Source organism: Diospyros lotus, chromosome 15 (genome assembly GCF_014633365.1).
Source record: "Diospyros lotus cultivar Yz01 chromosome 15, ASM1463336v1, whole genome shotgun sequence".
Lineage (NCBI taxonomy): Eukaryota > Viridiplantae > Streptophyta > Magnoliopsida > Ericales > Ebenaceae > Diospyros > Diospyros lotus.
Genome location: NC_068352.1, coordinates 153,957 through 177,568, shown reverse-complemented (window position 1 = coordinate 177,568; position 23,612 = coordinate 153,957). Strand labels below are relative to the sequence as shown.

The following is a 23,612-nucleotide window of genomic DNA, read 5'->3' as shown; positions in this document are numbered from 1 at the left end:
CCACTCAATCCCATTTTTGACGAGCTGCTTAACTGCAAATACAAAATATGGTAAATTTGGGGATAATAATTAATAATTAATAATTAAGATTCCTTTTTTGTGACAAATGAAATGATTTTGGCATACAACAACAACAACATCATTAATCCAAAACCAAAATGATTGCTAATTATTAATTTCAAATCAAAATCAAAATGCTATCTTTTTAATCTGGGAAAGTTCCCAATTCAAAGCATATAATAATAATAATAATAATAATAATAATAATTGCATATTCATTCATTCATTCAATCAATACACCATACTTTCTAAATATATTCACCCACATTCATTGCCTTTCTTTCTTTGGTTTTCATTTATCATCCACCAATAAAATTGTCTAATTGTTAAAAATAAAATATAATAAATATATTTTATATAAAAATAGAAATAAAATACATACATCAGTAGTACTACTACCCTCCATCTGTTTATAAATCACATAACATATATAGATGAAGAATTTGGATTTTTTTTTTATATTAATTAAGTTGGGATGGCTATGAAATTAAGAGCCACTCATTTAATTAGCTTTAATTGGGTGCCAATCAAACTAAATTAAAAATGCAATATTTGTTTGGTACAAAGACGAGAGCTATGTAGGGGGGCGGGTTGGTTATGGTAAGTAAAGCAGCAGAGGGAGAGGGTGTCGTGGTCGTCGGGGGGTTGGTTATGGTAAGTAAAGCAGCAGAAGCAGCAGGCAGCAGAGGGAGAGGGTGTCGCGGTCGTCGTCCGCCTCTCCTCTAGTCCTTTCCTCTCTCATATTAAACATTGATTGGCATTTAATGCCGCTATTACTGACGTGACGACCCCCTCCCCCCTTTCCTTTCCTTCCTTGAATTCCTCCCCCTTCCCTTCCCTTCCCTTCCCATTTAACTCCTTTCAAACTCTCTCCTCGCTCTTCATTAATTACCATTTTTTTAATCCCCCCCCCCTTACATAATCTTATTGATTGAAGCAATCAATAAAATAAATAAAAAATAATTATAATAAATAAATGTCATGAAAACAAAAAAATAAAGACTCTTTCTCTTTCTCTCTCTCTCTCTCTGCATATATACATCTATTTCTGTTTCAATTTATTATAATAAATTAAATTAAATTGAATTAAATTGCCCGTAATTCTGTTCTGTTCTATAAGTACCCCTTGGGCTCGCCCCTTCATTCTTGAAGGCCTCCATTTAAAATTAAATTTTTCTGTCGGAAGCAGCCGCAGCACCAGTCACAAATATCCCTCCTCCTCCTCCTCCAATTCCTTCCTCCCTCCCTTGAGATGCGCAAGAGCTATGGCGGCTGATGTGAGCTTTCTGCTTCGGATTATGAACAACGGCGGCTACAAGGACGACCAGAAGCCCCCGCCACCCACCGACTCTTTCTCTTCCTCTTCCGCCCCTCCTCCCAAATCCACCCTTCTGATTACGCGCGACTTGCTCCGTGACTCTTCTTCCCCTTCCGAATCCACCGAATTGGATCTTGATTTGCACGTCCCCTCCGGCTGGGAGAAGCGTCTCGACTTGAAGGTATATTCATACATATATATATATATATCTACACATCCTTCCCTTCCCCTTCCCTTTCTTCTTTGATTTTCTTGTTTGCTTACTCACAAAATTCCCGGACTTCTGTTCTGTGCACACGATTATGATTATGATTATTATTATGGCGAAGGAAAATAAATGATGAAAAAAAATAGTCCAATCCAGAGAAAGCAATTGATTACTGGATTTAATTTGCTTCGAAAGCGTGTTAATCCAATTTCTGCTTCGATTTGTTGTGTTTCCCGTGTCTGTGGAGTGGAGTTAATATTTTCGTACCCGCAAGGCAAGAGCACCTCTTTTTTATTTTTATTTTTTTTTTACGTTTTAATTCAATATGGATTTTCTCTCGCAAGATCATGCTTTCTACACTACTTGATTGTTTTCTTTTCGATGGTATTGTGATTTCTATTCTGCGCGTTTGTTCTTGTTCTTGGGGTTCTCTCTCTATACCAGTTCACGAATTTAAACCATTTATTTATTCTACTCACGTTTTGCCCTGAATTAATTTTTCTTCATGACTTGCAATTTGAATTGAACATCCGCTGCAGCATTTATGATGTTGATTAATGTTTTGATCATGTTTAATTTCCAAAGGTTTTAAGCACCCACTCATTAATTTACTGCAATAATATCCTGAAGGAATACTCCTCCTTCCCGGAAGAATAGTTTAATTTGACAAAAGAAAACACAATCTAAGATAACATAATAATAATCATAATAATACTAGAGCTAGTTGTCCTTTCTGGTATTGTTTTACTACCCTTTTTTTTTTTTGAAAATAATAAATTAATTGTTGATGGCTTTAGACAATTTAAATGTATGAATATGGATAGAATGGAAATGTAAAAATATAAATATTTTTTGACTTAATAAACTAGACCCAATTTTGGGACAAACAAAGATGGGATCTATCTTCATCTCTTGTTTGTATCTCGGTCTTCTCTGGGTTCTCCCCATGCATGCTCCTCTGTAGAGATTATGGCTACGCAGGAGTATCCACTATCCCCAATATTCATGAGAAGTGAGAACAGAACAAGCAAGCCATCTGATATTGTTTTGGGGCCGATTAAATTTGAAGTATTTTCTTTATTTGTTTACTTACTTGGGACGGAAACGCTTAATGGTAGTATCATGATAATCATGTGCTGGCTTTCTCATTAATTTAGAGATTGTTGGCTGCAAGATGCTAACTTGTGTTGTAAGTAGGCTTTTATATCATTTGGATATTTTCAAACAATCATTTGAAAATTTTATTTATTTCTTATTGATTGATTAAAGTGATTGCTTCTAAAATCATATATATGGGGCTTACTTGGCTTCAGCCATATTCTTGGATTCTTTGCAGACTAAAGTTTCAATTAAGATGTTTAGCAACTGTTTGTATGATCGTTTATATATTGGTGCCTTTTGCCTATCAATCACCCTATAGACCACTCAACTCATGGATGATCCCTATACACTGCTCGGGATATTAATGTTTGGTTGCGTTGATAATTGTAAAATCCTTTTTAAGTTGTGTTTGGAGCATCAATTTTCTTTAGCATAACCATTGTTTGATATCAATTCCAGTTGAACTAAGTCAGGATTTTCGTATCATTGTTAACAGTCTGGAAAAGTTTACGTCCAAAGATGCAGCTCGCGGAACACATCCTCTTTATCGTCAGACCATAAGCACCAGTCCAGTGAAACAGCTGGTGCAAAGCTTCAAGATTTAAACTTCCCTCCGTCACCAAAACAGCCACTAAACCTCTTTGATGACACCAGCTTAGACCTAAAGCTTGTGTCATCTTCTTCGTCCAATTACCAATCTGTGTGCACTTTGGATAAAGTGAAATCTGCCCTGGAAAGAGCAGAGAAAGAAACAATATTCAGGAAGCGGTCCGTGTCAGTGTCAATGTCAAAGTCTTCATCACCCCTGTCGAATTCTTCATCTTCACTGAAAGAAGTAGAAACAATGGATTACGAGGATGGGTCCTCGTCCTCGGTTGCTGCAGGGTGCCCAGGTTGCCTGTTTTACGTGCTGATATCGAAGAACAACCCCAAGTGCCCTCGGTGCAACACGGTTGTTCCAATGACCACTGGAATGAAGAAACCTAGGATAGATCTCAACATATCAATATGAGAAACCAAGCGTTGAATTTGATTGTTTTGATTTTGTAAATGATAGGAGGAGGAAGGTGGCTGTTCAAGCGAAAGAAATTATGAAATTCTGTACATTTGACAATGGTGTTTTGTCTAATGGAAATTGGTAATATTAAGGGTAAGTTTTTGGATCATGGCTATTCTCTTCCTTCTCTCCCGTATATCTTTGTGCTGTGCACACTCTAGGGACTTTTCGCAGAATTGTATCCATTGGTCATAAATCTGAAGTATATAGTAGGTGGAATAAATAGTTTGCATGTGTCCTAGCCATACAGCTATATGTATAAATATTAATGGCCATATATGCTGTGAAAGGTTAATGAGTCGTATGTTAATGGTTGCTAGCTTGGTGAATATATTTGTGCAGCTAATTATGGCATGCATCGATCCAGTAAAGAGGTTTCCATTTATACACCTAACCTAACAAGCAATAAATTAATTTTAGTATCCATAAAGGTATATACCTAACGTTTCAGAAGCAGTTTTAATGTCTTGACCTTTTCAACCTAATTTAATTTTCTCAGCGTCCATCCTTCCATTCTCAAATTGTGCGTTCAATTCATGAGTTATTATTGTAATATTTAGAGAGCCAACCTTCATATATGCATAAATATATATATATATATATATGTATTATGTATAGATGGCTGGCTGATATTAAACGTCCTGATTATCATGAATGGCGCAAAACAACCCCACAAGTTTTGAGTTTATTGACAAAGTCTTGAATTGGGTAATATAATTTTCATAGACTCAACCCAAGTAGGGATCAGAATAGGATGATTTTTGTTTTCTGTCTCGTTTTTTAATTAAACAAATTAACCAGTCCTGTTCTAGCTAATTAATTGTCATATATATATATAATATAAATATATATACAGTTATAAGCATATATATGATCTTGTTGACCGAAGTACTTAGGTGAATTGATTTGGTGCGTATCTAACTAATTAATTACATATAATTACTCAGATTAGGATGGATGCAGCTAACTAGCTAGTGCTTGATGCAGAGGGAGAGAGAGAGAGGGAGAGAGAGAGAGAGAAACCATCAATGTCGAGACAAGATCATAAATGAAGGAAAAGAGCATCTACCTAAACTTTCTCAGAGAAAATAATTTTTCAAGCAAGCCAAGGGAAGGCAAGGCATATTTACTGGTGCAATTTACGCTTGTACCTAACAGCCTAACCCCCAATAAATGAGAAATTATGTAAACTATATATGTTGACCAACCTGCACTGCATCCTGCATCCTGCATACTGCATGCATTGTGGTGGAATTTATATATATTTATGATGAATTTTGAGTTTTTTTTTTTTTTTGGATTTGTTTTTTGATTGTTTTGACAGAATGGAAGTGAAACAGAAAGGAAACAGCTGAGTTGAATGAGAGCGAGTGAGAGCCGAGAAGTCATTCGCTCATTCACTATCAGTGATATTCTTGTAATTAATTATGCTCATATATATATATATATATATGAAGCTGGAGGAACCCACAAAGGAGGCACAAGGAAGGAAGTAAGGAAGGGGGCTTTCGTATCTAACATTTTAACTTTTGCTGCCTCATCCATTTTATAAGTTATACTAACTTCAGTCAACAAAAATCATTATATATGTATCCCGGCCAGCCCGTTCAATTAATGCTGCTTGCTGGGTCGTTGGTTATCATCATCTACGATCTATCCATCTCCCTAGTCATCAACCTCGACTGATTTAAATGCCTTTCATCGTTAATTCATGGCTTTCACCAGTGCCTCTGTCTTCCACGTATATGAAAGGATTTTTATTTTTGACATTTTTAATATATGATATTTTTATATTAACGGATTATATATTTATATGAATGTAATATAAAATATAATATATTAAAATAAAAGTGTGAAAATTGACTGTTCAAATAGTATTTTTATTTATATATATACGTGTATGCATTTGTTTCACATTTAATAATTCATTATCAAGGCTCTGTGTATAAATCCAGTTTTCTCATCACCTACCTACCAACCTATATATATATATATATATATACAGAGAGAGAGAGAGAGAGCATTGTCTTCTTGCTTCTTAAAGTGATTTGACTGCTCTTCTTACACAGTTATGGGCTGTTTCTATGATTTTAAGGTTGGTTAGTAGAGTCTAGTACTTATAATGTGCTCATGTTTTGGTATTTTTGCTCGGAAAGTGTTGTTTTAATTTTAGTCTTTTATAGTTCTAATTAAGGCTTAACCTATATATATATATATATATATTCATCTGTCCTGCCGATCCATGGGGTGGGTACGTGCCTGTTTTTATTTTTATAAAAGAAAGTCCTTATCTATAACATATTTTGCTAAACGTGTGAATAACGATAATGGGTACACCCAGCTAAAAGAATCCATACAAACGCCGACTGCCGTGTAGGAGACCAGCTAGATATTGGGACCCCATCAACTGGTTCAGTCAATGAAGATATATAAACATTAATGACAGTGAGTCGGAGAGTCTTAGACGACATTGATTTGACAAATTATTCTTAATGATTTCATGCGTCATCAAAATTTTGTCGATTTGACAAATTATTCTTAATGATTTCATGCGTCATCAAAATTTTGTTCACCAAGAACACTCGTCTCTGGGAAATAATGGATTCTAAATGACTCCCCAAGATAAAACAATTATCACTCTCAAAACACCTCAATAGGAGTAAAACACCTCAACGAGGAATGAGAAATAATTATCACCCTTAATAGGAGTAAAACACCTCAACGAGGAATGAGAAATAATTATCACTCTTAATAGGAGTAAAACACTTCTTACAATAAAGAATGAAATTTGAGAATGAAATGATTGAAGATGTTTAAACCTTGGTCGATTTGGAGGCTTTTTGAGCTCCAAGGCATGCCATGGTGATCGACTGGAATAGGGCTTCAAGTTGGTGAAGTCAGGGAGAAATTTCGGTAGCCGGGCGACGAGTAGCTCGCCCAAGAAGAAGATGCGCGTGGGCCTCACGCGAGGTTTCACCCACACAGTCCATGCGACAGCGCGTGGGGGCTCGTGCCAAGGTGATTATTTTTATTTTTATTTTAAAATTTGAAGAAAAATCATTTATGTTTTATAGTGAAAAAGAATTTGAAAAAATGCTTGATGAGGTATTTATTTGAAATTTTCTAAAAGAAAACAGGGAGAAAAAATTATGAAAAATTAGAGAAAATAGAAATTGATATTCTTTTGAATAAATATGATAGCTAGGGATCGTTGAACCTCTGAGTTGAGCAATAGTATGTCTGGCACAAGAATCGAGGTCGGGTACAAATTTCAAAGAATCTTGTATTAAGTACAACGTGAGACTCTGATACTCAAACTCCTATTTTTGTGTAAAATTCCTATTGCATGAAATATGTTTTGTGTAACGTTCCTGTACGCAAAATGCTATTGTTCTTTTACGTGAAATCTTGTTGCATATATGAAATGTGTTTTCTTGGAAATATATGTCGTTAGTTTTTCAACTGTTGCATTTATAAAAATTCGTGTGGCCATACTGTTGTATCTATTTGTTGTTACTCGAAGGTAAAATTCTGGATATCCCCCGAGAGGCGCTATGCATACGCTATCGAGAAAGCTCTTGTGAGGAAAACCGTGAGCCTAAGGGACAATAGATGTGGTGCTTGCATGAGTTCTATGAGGTTGAGCCAAGGTGGCATGGTCAGGGATCTCCTGAGAGGCGCTATGCGTGCGTCGTTCAGAAGGCTCTCGTTAGAGGAGATTGACATGTTCATAAGGCACTTCGGAGTAGTCCTTGTTGTTTCCTCATATGTTTTATATTTGTTCATGCATGTATATAAACTGTTTTGGAGTTTTGACTAGAAGATTCATTTTCTAATTGGACTGTCTCTAGAATATTCAAACGTTCCTAGATTCGATAAGCGGATTTAAGGGCGATGAGATAGTTGAAGAATATGCTTATTTCGTCGCATGTAGTATGTTTAACATGTTTTGATTATGTACAAACCTATGCATGTTTTGGTCATGTTTGAGACGTACGGTTGTTGCTTTAAGAAATGGTATCCATGTAATGCGTTTTGTAAACGTCATGAACAACTTCTTATTATAAATAAAGCATTATGGGTATGAACCATATTAGGTTCGATCTAGCTTCCACATTTGTAATAATATCGCTTGTCTTAGCTATTTGATTATTAGGTTTGTTAGGCTGAGAAAGCGAAATTAGGGTTTCTAAGAATTTGTGTGATGTATGTCAGTGATTGAGGTGTGAAAAAAAAATTATTCTCGAAATCCTAAAATATAACACGCCTAAAAAATTTGGGGTGTTACAAGCCTCACGATAAGGCGAAGGCTCACTACAAGGCAAAAGCTGGTGGCAAGGCTCACGGTGAGACCAGAAGCTTGCGACAAGGCAGATGCTCATGATAAAGTTGAGGCTCGTGGTAAGGAGGGGCCTCGCGGCGAGGCCTCATTGTTGCCTTAGGATGACTGACACATGTTGAAACTTGATCGTCTCGTGAATCGCGCCTTATAAATACCCAGCTATAGGACATTAAAAAGGACTTTCGAATTTGATAAAATTTCGACACATTGACTACGTTTTTACTATTTTTGTGAACAATTATCTTTATCAGGCACTGACTTAGGCATCGGAGGGTCATCGCGGGCGAGGATTCCTGTGATCTTTCTAACCTATTTTCGAGTCTCAACAGGGAAACATCCTTGAGGAGAGATCCTTGCGGCGAGATCCTTGGGACAAGATCCTTGAGACGAACACCCTTGAGGCAAAATCCTGAAGGCGAATATCCTTGAGACAACATCCTTGAGGAGAGATCCTTGCGGTGAGGTCATTGAGGTGAGTGTCCTTGCAGTGACATCCTTGAGGCAACCATCCTTGAGGTGAGATCCTTGAGGCAAACATCTTTGAGGTGAGACCTTTGCGGTGAGATCCTTAAGGTGAACATCCTTGCGACAAAAATCCTTGAGGCAAAATCCTTGAGGTGAACTTTCTTGCAATAACTTTTCTTATGATAACCTTATTTCACTAGAAACCAAGCTCAAGTGCCTACAGTAGTGGGTCCTACATCATAAAATTTAGTTGCTGTATTTTTGGCAACAACACACCCAACATCATCTAGTTGTCCTAAAGACAATGGATTTGTCTTCAAGCCTTTGACATGTCGTACTTCTTATAGTGCGAACCGTATCATCATGCATATTTTTTTTTTATAGTACCAATACCAACAATCTCCAAAGCATGATCGTTTCCATGAACACAGATCGTCTTGAGATAGGTTCATATTTATGAAACCATTCTTTCTGAGGGGTCATATGCCATGAGGCTATCCAAACATCAATGAGTTTATTTCTGCCTTCAGCAATTGTTGTTGCCTCATTGTATAGAACTTCACCATAATCTGAAGTACTTGCAACATTCCTCTGAGTATTTGAAGATCGTGACCTTTTCCACTATTCTAAAAACGCCAACACTCCTTCTTGATGTGCCATTTCTTGCCACAATGATGGCATTTTATATTTTTCTTACTTCTTGACTTTGATCTACCATGATTATGGCTCCCATTGGGACCACATTTAGTTGACATCCCATGATTATCTCGTCATTGATAATGCCTATGCTTGTTGTAAATTTGCCAATCTGTCCTCCTTATTTTTACGCCTTTGTTCCTCTTCCAAAACTACGGCTGCAACATCCTCAAAGACTAAATAGTCACTGAGAATATTATTGGTCAGGTTGATGATGAGTTGGTCATACGAATCTGGCATGCTTTGAAGTAGAAGTTTCGCACGCTCATTTACATCTATTTTGTAACCCAACTTTGGGAGTTTAGAAAATAGTATATTGACGATGTTGATATGATCTGTTACTAAAAAAAATTTTGACATCTAAAGAGTGTAGAGTCTTCTTTTAAGGAAGATTTTGTTGTGTGGTTACTTGGCCTTGTACAACTTTGTGAGAGTATCCCAAATCGCCTTTGCAATCTTCTTCTCTTCCTAACAAGACTTCATCGGTTAGACTCAAGTGCAGATTGGCCACAACAATGATCGTTTCCATGAACACAGATCGTCTTGAGATAGGTTCATATTTATGGAACCATTCTTTCGAGGGGTCATATGCCATGAGGCTATCCAAACATTAATGAGTTTCTTTCTGCCTTTAGCAATTGTTGTTGCCTCGTTGTATAGAACTTCACCATCATTTGAAGTACTTGTAACATTCCTCTGAGTATTTGAAGATCGGGACCTTTTCCACTATTCTAAAAATGCCAACACTCCTTCTTGATGTGCCATTTCTTGCCACAATGGTGGCATTTTATATTTTTCTTACTTCTTGACTTTGATCTACCATGATTATGGCTCCCATTGGGACCACGTTTAGTTGACCTCCCTCTCGTCATCGATAATGCCCATGCTTGTTGTAAATTTGCCAATCTGTCCTCCTTATTTTTACGCTTTTGTTCCTCTTCTAAAACTACGGCTGCAACATCCTCAAAGACTAAATAGTCACTGAGAATATTATTGGTCAGATTGATGATGAGTTGGTCATATGAATCTGGCATGCTTTGAAGTAGAAGTTTCGCACGCTCATTTACATCTATTTTGTAACCCAACTTTGGGAGTTTAGAAAATAGTATATTGACGATGTTGATATGATCTGTTACTAAAAAAAATTTTGACATCCAAAGAGTGTAGAGTCTTCTTTTAAGGAAGATTTTGTTGTGTGGTTACTTGGCCTTGTACAACTTTGCGAGAGTATCCCAAATCGCCTTTGCAATCTTCTTCTCTTCCTAACAAGACTTCATCGGTTAGACTCAAGTGCAGATTGGCCACAACAGTGTCATTCATTTTCTTCCACTTGTTATAGTTAGTGATCTTTGCCAGTTTTTCTCCAATTGCTACTATGCAATCTTTTTTTTTGTTAAGATTACCATTATTTTCATTTTCCATGATGAGAAATTATTCTCGTTAAATTTCTCTATCTCGAACTTTGTTGCCATTTTGCTTATCTTGATTTCAACCGTTTTATTATGAACTGTGAACAGTACCGTATACGTGAATAGTGCCTAGTACTTTAAAAAGAGTGAATAATAATCTAACTTATTTTTTTGATGTGGAGGATCCACTTTTCAATGGCAACCACAGAGCATTCGATAAGTAGATATTAACACTCAAGTCAAGCTCTGATACCATTTGGTTGAAATAATGAGTCACAGATGGCTCGCAACTAATAGTTGAAATGAGAAAAATTGAAGATAAAATAAACTCAATAATTTTACGTGGTTCACCCAATATAGGCTATGTCCACGGGCAAGTGAAAGAAGGATTTCACTAGAAAGAATAAGGAAATTACAAGTACTCTTAAATTGTAAGAAGAGAATAATTATCACTCCCTATCTAACAATAAGAGTAAAACACCTATCACAATGAGGAATGGGATTTGAGAATGGGATGCTTAAACCTTATGGAGAGAGGGGTATTTATACTTGAACCTCACCTCTAATCTTCTTATATTTTCTTTAAAATATTCATTTGTCAAAAGTTGTGGCTTATTTAGTTTTACTTTGTCAAAAGTTACAACCCCTTTTGTCTTTCCACATTCAACAATAGCTTCTTTCTGGGGTTATTTTAGAAATTAAGAAAAGCAATGTGGACTTGTCACCGTGTCTTCTTCTCAAGTTACTCTTTTCCTCCACTATCCTAATTCCTAATTCTTCTTTGCTTTTTGTGCCTCCCATTTCCTCTACAATGTCTTTCCCCTCTCTTCTACCTCTTCTTCACGGCACAACACGCCCCTTCTTTTCACATATTTTGCACTTGCTTCTCTTGTTCCTTGTAGCCCTTCTTTTTGTTTCTCCTAAGGCTTCCCCTATATCTTTGTTCATGTTTACGTTTTTGATTCTCACTAAATCCATACTTATTCCCCTAAGGATGCTTGGATTTGTTCCTATCAAGAATGGGTTGGGTCAACCACTACTTCTTCGATTAAAAAATTTGGTGAATATAAGGTTAAGTCAAGGGAAAAATTGGGACCTTGATGTTCGGTTGTGGGATTTCCCTATATTACCCATTTCACTCTTGGCATTGACTACATTGGGTGTTTATTGTAGAGTTATATATAGGGAGGCACTCCGACTTAAGAGGAATATCATGGTTATTTCAAGGTTTATTCAAGACATAAATGATTTATCGACAGTACATACCTATTGCGAGATTATCGGAGAAGGCTTTGGTTTGCCTCCATAGGCCTGAGGGGTCTCTTATCTCTTCTTTAGTGAAGTTGACTCGGGAGGGTCTCTTGAAGGTCATTTAATCGAGAAGGCTTTCTAGATTTCCTTTATTAGGCCTGTTTTTTTTTTTAATTGTGGCCCAGATGGGAATTATTAAAGGGCCTCAACTTAGTGTTTTATTGGATCTTGGCCCAATGCACTTCAATTGCTCCCCATTATTTCCTTCAAGTTTCTTGGAAGGAAGAGTTTAGACGTTCCTTTGAGAGATGATTTTGAGAGGCACTTCTTCATCTAGCAGTATTCACTGGCTTTACTGTGGACCTCACCTCGTTAGATCCATATCCTTTTATCTAAGGCGTTTCATCTCTCAAGGTCTCCCTATAAGAATGAGGTCTCTATCATTTTTCGTTTGTTACTTTTTGTTCGTGGAGCTCTCTCTTCTTTTTTCTGCTTGCCTTAATGTTTGGTTGTTCTTCCAAAGACTCGTGATGTGGCTTTTTAATAGAACTCTCTGTTTGTCTATAGATTTATTCATTTGTTCTAGTTTTCTAGACCCTTTTCATTTCCTATTCAGTGAGTTTTTGAGTAAGTGATGGCTCAAACTAAGCATGTAATGAGGGTTGTTTTGCTTTAAGGAAGGGGAATGATTTTGGGAAGTTGTTTTAGGTTTAGTGAGGTGGATTTTGAGATAGTGCAGGTGGCTTCCCCTTTCCCAAGGATTATGTAGTGAGGCTGCCAGAGGTAGAGGAGATTTGTATTGCTCGTGTTGACAACAAGTGTATTAGTGTTCACGATGCTTCCTTGTCTGCAAGTCTTCAGTTCCCCATCCTTGAATTTGGCCTTAGCTTCTAGAAGGCAAATTCTTTGGTTCTATCCCAACTCTACCCTAATGGAATGGCATTGTCCCTAGAGGTATTCAATTGTTTTTATAGGCTCAGATGGGTAGATCAGAGAGTTAGCTTTTTTACCTTTCAAAGTGTGTCAAGTGTTGATAAGCTATTTGTTGATCTTCCCAATAAGATTAATGGCTTCGATATAGATTGGTTCATGGTAAAGCCTTCCCTTGACTAGGAAGTTCCTCGGTGATGGTGTTGGGACATTGTGTGGGAAAACCATGCAGCTCGATTTCATCCCCCTTCCCAAGGCTATGCAGGTGGTTTATGATACAATGATAAAAAGATTAGCATTTCCTAGTCCCATGATCCTTCGAGAAGTCCTTACTCAAGAGAATGTCACTATCGTAGACTAGGGACTTCTAGTTGATTGGCTGGCAAGAGCTTTTAGATGTTTGGGTAAGGGGGCTTCCATGGATCTTTCATCTTATTGCTATCTTCGTAACCTTTGGCTTGTGATATCACGTTTTTCACAACGAGTTTGTTCTGTTCATTGCATATCTTGTATGATAATGAATCTTTTAGCTCGTCGTTATCTTAACAATTTTTAACTTGTGGTATCGTATGCATCATAATGAATTTATTTTGTTCATTACATGTCTTAACAACCTTGTGTTGCATGCATGGCAATAAATCTTAAAGCCCATTGTTATCTTAACAGTTTTTAACTTGTGATACTTTGTGTATTACAATGAGTTTGTTTTGTTCATAGCATGTCTTAGTAGCTTCATGTTACATGCATGACAGTGAATCTTTTAGCCTATTACTGTCATAATAGTCTTTAACTTGTGATATCACGTGCATCACAATGGGTTTGTTTTATTCATTGCATGTCTTAACAACCATGTATTGCGTACATGGAAATGAATCTTTTAGCTCATTGTTGTCTTAATGTTCTTTAATGGCTTTAGCAACGTGCAGGGCAAGGATCTTTAAATTCATTGTTCTAGTAGCTTCATTTTATATGGGATGATGAGTTCTAAATCTTTATTCCTTGTTATAAACACTAGGTTTGGGAGTGCACTATCCTTATGATCATTTTTCATGCATTTATTGTCTTGAAAAAAAAAAGTACATGAAAAAGGTGTAGTAATTTTAAAATGTTAGGTTAAAATGACACATACACATAAGGCAAATATTTACATGGTTTTCAACCAAGAATGCCTACATCCACAGTCTCACTTGGGGTTCTTTTTTATAATTTCAAGGGGATTACAAGTGTGTTATGGCTAGGACATTTATCATATATTTGGTTGAAAATACAACTTTAGATGATTCACATTCTAGGTTTCGCTAATGTTATCCCTTTGAAGTGTTTGAAGCATGTAGGTATTCAACCCAATCATCTTTTGTATCATATAGGTCCTTCCCAATTTGCTCGTAATTTCCCATCATCTTTGATGGCATTGGTGATTGGTGATTTTCTAAGAATAAGATCCCATTCTTTTAGAACCTTATTTCGTACTTGGCAGTTGTAATAGCTAGCTACTCATCTTTGGTAGGCAGCTAGTTTAATGCTTACCTTGTCCCTCTGTTCTTTAATGATGTTTAAATCCACCTTTAGAGCCTTAGAGTTTACTTGTTTGTTAAAGGTGCTCACTCTTGGAGATCTTGCTCTTATTTCTACGAGAATTAGGGCTTTCATACCGCATACAAGGTTGAAAGGTGTCTCACTTGTGGAGACTCTGCTCGTTGTTTAGTACACCCACAATGAGGAAGGCAATTCACCTGCCCAAGTGCCTTTGGCATTTTCTAGGTGAGTTCTCATCACTTCAGCTTGCAGAATGTATTTATTCACTTGTACAAACAAGTCTACTAGGGTAGTGGGTTGATCTAAGGCGAGGGACTCTTATCATGGTACTAATCTAGTCCTCTAGAGTATCTCAACTGTTAGTGATATGCCCTAATGCTAGATTTAGATGATGTCTAGCAGGCGTGTAAGTACATTTGGTGTGTCTTTGTATATCTTAATAAAGACAAGTTTTCATCATTCATTACTCTCCGATTTGTTATATGAATGAGTCATTAGATTTCTTGTTTGCGATTCTTATTCTTAAGGTGTTAAGAATATGTAACAAGTTTCTCTGGTAACAGGATTTCTCAAATGATCTTGGTCCTTAGATTATCTAGATGGGGACTTTGATTAATCGAGTATGGACTAGCATACCGTTTATTACCTCGTTTAGTACAACATACTAATGGCTAAGGGTGGTGAGTCACATACCACATAACATGTGATGCTTATAGTAAACTTTTGACACTGATAACCGATTACATGGCATGGTGAATAATGAACTTACAATCGAGTTGCGATTGTGTAAGTAGTCTTTTGACATGAAGCAACTCAGTTGTCTTGTGCATTAGTGTGCAAGATTTGCTGATGCACTGAACCATCCAATTGTGAGGTGAGGACGTTCATTTATGTGACCTCATATTGCTAGTGCATGGAGGCATGTGCTCACTGATAGGATCTATCACCCTCATTTAGTTAGGACAAATGTCATATGTGGTATAATGTTAGTGTGATGGGAAAGTCCTTGGCCTAGGCAGTATGATTAATTAGGAAAGAGTTTTCTAATGTGTTATCTAGTCACGTTGAGGAAATCAGACACATAGTTATTGAGTTTATCTTTTCTCGATTCTCTCTCAGTCTAGACGTTAAGTGATAAAATGATTGTATTATATAGTAATCGTTAACTATAATATCATTTGAAGTTAGACTTTATTGCCTTTTATATTATTCTACGTTGTTGCTGGGTGCTACCCAAAGCCTTTTAGAACATCTTGAGAACATAGATAGATTCTTGAAATGGGTTGAAATGTTTAATTGACGTCAAAAGGGTTTGATGTTATTTGATTGCTATTAAGCGATGAACTTAAAAAGTCACATACAATATAACGTGGCATCTGGAAATCAGAACTATGCACATGTTGTGTTCTTTACATCATTAATAGTTAATGATGGATTAGAATATATCATTAAGAGTTAATGATGTGGTTCATTAAATGTTAATGAACCAGTTGCAGTTATATGTAGGACCTTGTAGCATACGGTTGAAACAATTGACTGTTTTTCCCTATGCCGGGAGAAATGGTCGACAGTTTAAGGAGATTATCGACCGTTTTTGCAAAGAGGTGGGAAATGGTCGACAGCTCGTATGAAATGGTTGATTGTTTCTGCTGCCTCAGTCCAGATTAGTGGCTTACATGTGTCATCTTGGTGGCTGTCCTTTGGGTGACACGTGGATGTTGATTAAGGCTTCTCTTGGGCCTAATTTGAGTTAGAAATCAGGTGAAAATAAATGGAATTAGCAGTTTTGGATTCTTCATCTTGACTTGTTATGCTATTTTCTACTTTTGCTTCTATTTCTTGCAGTGAGTAGCTCAATTGTTGAGTTGAGAGATTCTGGATATTCCAGGAGAAACATACGGGTGCAAGTGACCTAGCGTCTTCTGGATAGCACTGGAAGAGGACTACGAGTTAATGCTAGAAGGCTTACTAGGTGTGGATGAACTACGCCCTCCACAGTTTGAGAAAGATTCGGTCTCAGTGTAAAAACAATTTTTACACCCACCTGACATTGCACTTTTAGGTACACTTTTAATTTTATTACATATAATGTAATATTGTGTTGCCTAAATACCTAAGCTACATATGGTTTATATAGAATTTTGCTTTCGCTATGTATATCTGATACACAAAAATCTTAAAATTTCATACACTACCATACAACTATTCCAACATCAATGACTGCTACTCCAACTTGCAAGTCCCATATCTATCTCCAATGTCACATTTCTAAATTGATCGATGTAATTTCAAAGGGTTTCTTTATTATCTTGTCGAAAGTTGAGTAGATAAGTGACGTCTTTCTTCCTTTTATTGTTAAAAATGAAGGCTTTGGTGAATTCTTTCCTCAACTAATCAAAGGAAAAGATGGATCCTTTAACTAGTGCATAGTATGTTAGAATTAGGGGAAAATCACAAGACATGATTACGTCTTCCTAGCCATGAAGCAACATTAGAGACTCATAATTTTAGAAATGATCGTGAGGATCTCCCTTTCCAAAGTTGGTGGCCAGCTAGGGCATTTTAAATTTTGACGAGAGATTTTTTCTCCATAATTTTTCAAGTGAAGGGAATTTTCCTTTTTTATTGGTCTTCAACGACGAGCACAAGCTTTTTCTGCTCTAAAATCTCTTCAATCATTTTTTTTCATATTTGTTACCTCACGGGCATTGAATGTAGTCTGGTTGTCATCTTCTCGAGCCCTCCTGAGTTGATTTTCAACGAAACTAGATTTTTCCCAATAGTTGCACTTTCAATGATTTGAGGGAACTTGTTTTTTCGAGAAAGTTCTCTTGCCACCTTATCTTTTCTAATGGCGTAATCTTCTTCCTAAGGTCGAGACTAGTCTAGAAGAGTCTTAGGGGTAAGTTCAGGTTATCTTTTGATTATAAAGTTTTGTAGAGTTTGTGGTAGCAAGGCATGAGGAATGTTGCCTTACAAACAGTTTGTCATCTCTCGAAAAGCGAGGATACTTTCCTCATGTTTGTGACAGCGGGGCATGGGGAATGATGCCCTACAAGAAGTTTTTCATCTCTTGAAAAGCGAGGATACTCTAGTCATGTTGTTTGCAAAGCATTTCGTATTCAACAAATGGGACAGTTGGAGGGATTGACCTAGAAGCCCTTGGATCTCTAACTAAGAGAGTCTCTCCAGCCATTGAAGGTGTCTGGGAGACTATATATCAAGTTTTTTCTTACTTTGGTGTTTCTAGTGACCTAGGATCTTGTGCGTGTCATTGTTGCTTTCTAGGCTTTTCAATCAGATTTCCACAGACAACACCAATTGTTATTGTCAAGATACAACAATAGAATTTGTGTGATAGGAATTGTCTCCAAGCTACGTGATAACTACAAAGAAGGAATCAATTGGGGGGTGTGGGATATTTCTCATGGAGTTAGACTTTTGTTGAAAGTTGGAAAGTAATAGAAATTAGAGTCTTTATTGTAGAGTTATTGTGTATAGCTTGCCTCATCCTTCCTTATTTATAAAGAAGGGTGCCAAAATAGGAGGGCATCCTGACATTTTAAGGTTTATTCGAAATGATTGAATGGAAGTGCATAGCTCTTGTGGGATTATTGGAGGGTTAATGCTACTTTGCCCGAAAGCCTCACAGAGAGGCTTATCGAGAAGGGTCAAAAAGATAAAAATGTCCCTCGCTCAAATGCAAATTTACCCTCTTCCCTGCAACCTCCCATTTCTTTTCTCCCTTTCCCATGGCCGCTGCTACTAGCAAGCTCTAGCACCCGTTGCTGCCTCGTTTCGTGCTACCTCGCCTTGCCTCGCGCCGATTGCCATTGTATCCTTCCCATCCGCTATAGCGACGGTCGACGCGAAGCGAGGTGGCCCTAAGTGAGGCTATGAGGCGACACGATGAAGGTGACAAGGCAACGACGGGTGCTGAAGCTTGCTGGAGGTGGCGACCATGAGAAGGGGAGAGAAAAGATGGAAGGTTGTAAGGAATGGGGCAAATTTGCATTTGGCTGAGGGGTATTTTTGTCTTTTTGGCTCCTCTCGTTAAGTCTCTCTGTGAGGTTCTCAGGCAAAATAGCAAGACTCTTATTGGAGAAGGCTTTGGGTTTGAGCTTTTGTGCTAGGGGTGTGCATTCAATTATAACCAAACCAAATTGCCCCATTTTTGCTAATCGAACCGAACTGCCCTTATGGATATAACCAGACTGACTTAATACACTAAACAAAATAACTGAAACCAAATTAACTAATTTGAACTTTGAACTAATCGAACCGAAAATCGAACCAAAAACCTAACCGAATATAAACAAAAATAGATTTAACCGACTACCCAGATTTTTTAACCAAACTGCACCTAGAAATGAGTATATACTTCTGCTAAAGCTAATTACACATCTACCAAATAGAAACTATTAATCCATCACCATCCCTTCCAATTCCAAACTCAACACCAATATTATAATTTTAAGTTTTTTAACATATCTTCAACATAAAGCAAAACAATAACAGCACTGTACAATCTAGAAATGGCTCAAAATGATAACAACACAACACAATTCATTCATGCTTCCATTTTTTTTTCTTACCATTAAACAATAATAGCATAACACAATTCATTATAAAAATGATAACAACGCAATTCAACACAGCACAACTGCACAATTCAGCCCAATAGGGATTCACCCATACTTAAAGCAATATAAACATAAAAGATATAGTATCAAACAAGAATACAAACCAGTAATTCAGACCAAAATGCAAAAGAACACAAACAATAGTTGAAAACATAAATAATTAGATATTAGAAAATATAAACAACTAGATAGTAGAAAACATATATACTTACAAATGCACATCTTCAAAAATCTAAATTTTCATATTGGATTTGGATGTCGTGCTACTGCTGCTGTCTAAGCTAATCTTTGTCAATTCTAAAATCAATACGCAAAATAAATTAGTTAATTTCAAAGTATTAAAGTAAAATTTAAGTAAATTTAAAAAAAGAGTAAAACTCAACTCAATTTTAATTAAATAATTTCAACGTAACAATTATTGAACTAAAATTAAAAAAAAAAAAGTAAAATTGAGTTTACCTTCTTCAAGTTGTTCAACATGATCCGAATCTTTTTCAACACTCATTGACATGGTAGATGATCGAATCTAATCTTGCGTACAAATCAAACTTTCAACCAGTTTAGGAGATGGAGAACTCCTAAATGGATCAAGTACTCGATCCCTAGTGTTGAATGCAGACTCGGACGCAACAGTAGAAATTAGAATTAATAACACATCTTGAGCCATAGAATATAGAATAGGAAACCAATGATAATTTATTTTCCACTAGTTTAAAATGTTAAAGTCTTTACTTGGAGGCTCACACACTTCACTGAGATACTTATCCAATTCTGAAGGCACATTTATAGAATCACTACCACTGCTACACTTGTGCTTTTTAAAGTGAGAAAAAAATGGATTTTCGGAGTCATCCTTGTCATTTGACACAACACTTAGAGTAGACACTTCAGATGACTCTCCAACATCACTTTGAGGTCCCAACTTTTTCTTATATTCCTCATACAAAGCTTATAAGGCATTTTTAACAACAAAACTACATCTGAGCCTCTCTCACCCGGATACATCTCTTTCAGTACATATTCCATATATTCTAATTTGTACCTAGGATCAAGTACTACAACAATGTAAATTAGGTGATTTATTTTGTACAGATACCCCCAATATTTATCGAACTTTTCTTTCATTTTTACAGCCATTTCCACCATTTCAAAATCGTCACTCTCCAGCCACCCATGCAAGAGACATTTTACTAAGCTCATGAAAAAATATGTTGGAGGTGACATATTTGTTACATTATACCTGCAAAGTTAGCTCATAAAAATGTTTCAACACTTTGACAAACATTCTAACATTTGTCCAATCTTCTGCCTTGGGTCTCCCATCTATAGTAATAACTTGGTGAAAATCATTATTCCAATTACTTGTACTAAGATCAAGCTGAAAACAAGGATCTTCCTCATCAAATCTCTCAAAAGCCCTCTCAAACTTTTAAGCAGTCTTTAACATCAAGTAGGTGGAGTTTCATCTAGTTGTAACATCCAATGATAACAAGCCCTTATATTTAATTTTTTCCAATTCAGCACATTATTTGAATTTTTTTAATCTTGCTGGGGATTATCTAACATATCTCACTGCATCCATAACTCTTGTTATTGATTCATTTAGATCTTTCAACCCATGTTGTACAACTAGATTTATTATGTGAGTCACACCTCATATGCAAATATTGCCCATTCATAATGCTAGCATCCCATTTTGCCATTTTTTGTTGAAGTTACCCACAACATCATCATTTAAACTAGCATTATCCATTGTCAAAGTAAAAACTCTATCGAGTTTCCATCCTATGAGACATCTCTCAATTGCCATAGCAATGACATCACCCTTATAACTACACATATTGGACAAAAGTTTAAGATTTTTTTTCTTAAACGTCCAAGTATTGTCAATATAGTGCGTCGTTAAACACATATATTTCATCCTTTGAATGGAGGTCCAAGTGTCAGTGGTTAAACAAACTCTTTAACAAGAATTTGTTAACTCATTCATCACGTTTAAGCTCTTTTCATTGAATAACTCAAAACAATCACAAGCTTTAGTCCAACGTGAAGGAAACATAAATTTTGGGCAAATAATATTCATAAAGTGTCTAAACCCCTCATGCTTAACAAACTTGAAAAACAGCTCATCTACTATTAACATACGACTTAAAGCCTTTCTTGCAAGCACTTGATCAAATTTCTAATTCACCACTGCACCAATACTGTTACCACATTCTCTCTCACACCCCGTTGTAGTTGATTGCAAATATAATTCTATTTGAGAAGATTCTATAGCATGAGGGTGTTTCTTACAAGTTCCCATATGATTTCTTAAAGCCGTTGTCCTATTTTTGTTGGCATCACAGTTGAACACCTTAGAACAATAGTTGCATTTCTCTTTAATCTGACCCTCATCATTTACAAATTTGGTAAAGTGATCCCATGCATCTGTGATGAGGAGTTAATTTTTCTAAATTTAATGAATTATATCCCTATTTTTCATCTTATATTAATGTTTAATTTGAATAATTATGCATATTATGTACTATTGTCAGGATGATATGAAGAAATTGACATTTGTTGAGTAATTAAAGATGTTAAAGAGTCAATCGGATGGCCAACGTTACTACTCAAAATCTAGTGCCATTGAGTCAACTATTAAATGGAGTCCAACCAAAGAAGGCCCAAGCATTTTAATTCCAATGAAGGCCAAAATCCAACATAAAGAAGACCCAAGACCCAACTTGTAAAAAACTATTTTTTTATTTTTTATTTTTATTTTTAAATATTTATTTACGAATGCTTCTTTAGGTGTGTCTTTTAGCTAAAATCCATTTAACTTTAGGTGTGTGAGTGCCCATTAGATATAATTATGTCTAGTTGTATAATTGAAATTGTGTGATTTGTATTGTATCTTGTAGGCTATAAATAGTTCATTTAGTTCCACTTGTAAGGGTGATTATTATTCTTGAATCAAATCTTAGTTATTTTCTTAGAGTTTCTCTTTGAGAATTACTTTTGTTCTTTTTTTTTTCTTTTATCTTCTCTTATGATCTTACTTCTTTTCTTTCTTCTCTTGAATTCTCATGTTATTTATTGTTACTTTATTATCCATCACCTAAATTGGTGGTTAATTTATGCTGTTTTAAATTTCTGCAATTTTAATTCACGTCTTTTTATTATCTACTGCCTAAATGGCCGATTAATTTCTGTTGTTTTAATTCCTGTTATTTAAATTACGCCATTTAAATTCCTGTCAATTAACTTTCAAATGAAGATGAGTAGCTAAATCCAATCTTGGGTGAAGGCAAGGACAGTATCCAACGCCAATGATTCCCAAAGAAAGCTGCGCTTTAAATGAGTGACATTAATTTAAATTTCAGTATGAGTGTGTATTAATTATTGAGAAATCACTAGGTTTGGATTGAAGCATAAGCCTAACTTAGAGCTTTCATGCCAAGTATGAGAGTTACTAGAATTGGAAACGTTATCATACCCAAACCCGGATGATTAATTTAGTTGTTTTGTGTATTAATTGCAATCGAATTTATGGTAGTTGCTTAAACTAGAATCCCGTATATTATGTATGGGAATTATTTAAACTAGAACTATCATCATTTCTAATTGCATTTAATAGCATACCCTCATATCTGAAATTAAATTAATGTTGCTAATCTTTTATGCTAAAAATTGGGGATCAGCGGGTTGGTGCTGAAATTGTCTTAACTCAAGTGTTATCCAATTCTATATTCTCACATTTAGTGTTTATTTTAATTTCTGCTTTTGTTTTATTTCCTAGCATCCGCTATCTAAAAATCCACAAAAAAATTGTGTTGCCAATTCATCCAGATGTGTGTGTGTGTGTGACATTCTTTTTCTTTTGCCATAAATAAATCTCTCAGTGCACGATCTGGACTTATCCAGAAAATAAATTAAATTTGAACTACAACTGCACTCGAACACTGGCGAGTATAAATCTTTCACCAAAAAAAAAAAAAAATCTAATATAAATTTTGTTGTGTTTTAATTACAGGGTGAGAGTGCAACCAATCTTACCTCGATCTTATTGCTTTTCTCTTAGACTTTTCTAGTGATGTTGCACCTCTATCATTTTGAGTTTGGCTTGATGATACTATTGGTGTAGGCTGTGAACTATCATAATCATTCATAGGGATGTTTGTGATGGGGACCGGTGTCCTCTTTTCTAGCCATCTATATTTAATACAATTGTAAGTAATTAATTTTTATTTAAAGAGTAAGGACACATAGTTGGAAGGGGCATCTAAGCCGTTGTTAAACCTAATAGATTCGTTTTAAATCCAAAACAGGCATAAACCTGACTCCAAATCTAATTTAAACACTTCCAAACAATAAACACAATCATAAATGAAACATATATGATAATCTATGTAAGATCTTAACAATTAAGTAACATTCTCTTTTAGCCTTTAATTTCAATTTAAAAAACAACTTTAGTTTGCCAATAAAACTTGTAGAAAACTTTTAATCTATGATTTGATTTACTTACATTGCAAGATGAGGACGTTGACGCCATTTTGAATGAAGTCATAGTGTCCTGTTACATTACAATCAATAATATTAGAAAAACAAAAC

General features: G+C 35.9%; 1 protein-coding gene across 1 annotated transcript; it reads left to right on the top strand.

Annotated features, from left to right (window-relative positions):
• The first annotated feature begins 1,196 nt into the window (after positions 1-1,196).
• LOC127791439 (uncharacterized) lies at positions 1,197-3,853 on the top strand. Its single transcript, XM_052321318.1, has 2 exons — positions 1,197-1,559; positions 3,184-3,853. The coding sequence occupies exons 1-2, from the start codon at positions 1,326-1,328 to the stop codon at positions 3,697-3,699; spliced, it is 750 nt and encodes a 249-aa protein (XP_052177278.1). The 5' UTR covers positions 1,197-1,325; the 3' UTR covers positions 3,700-3,853.
• The last annotated feature ends 19,759 nt before the right edge of the window (positions 3,854-23,612 follow it).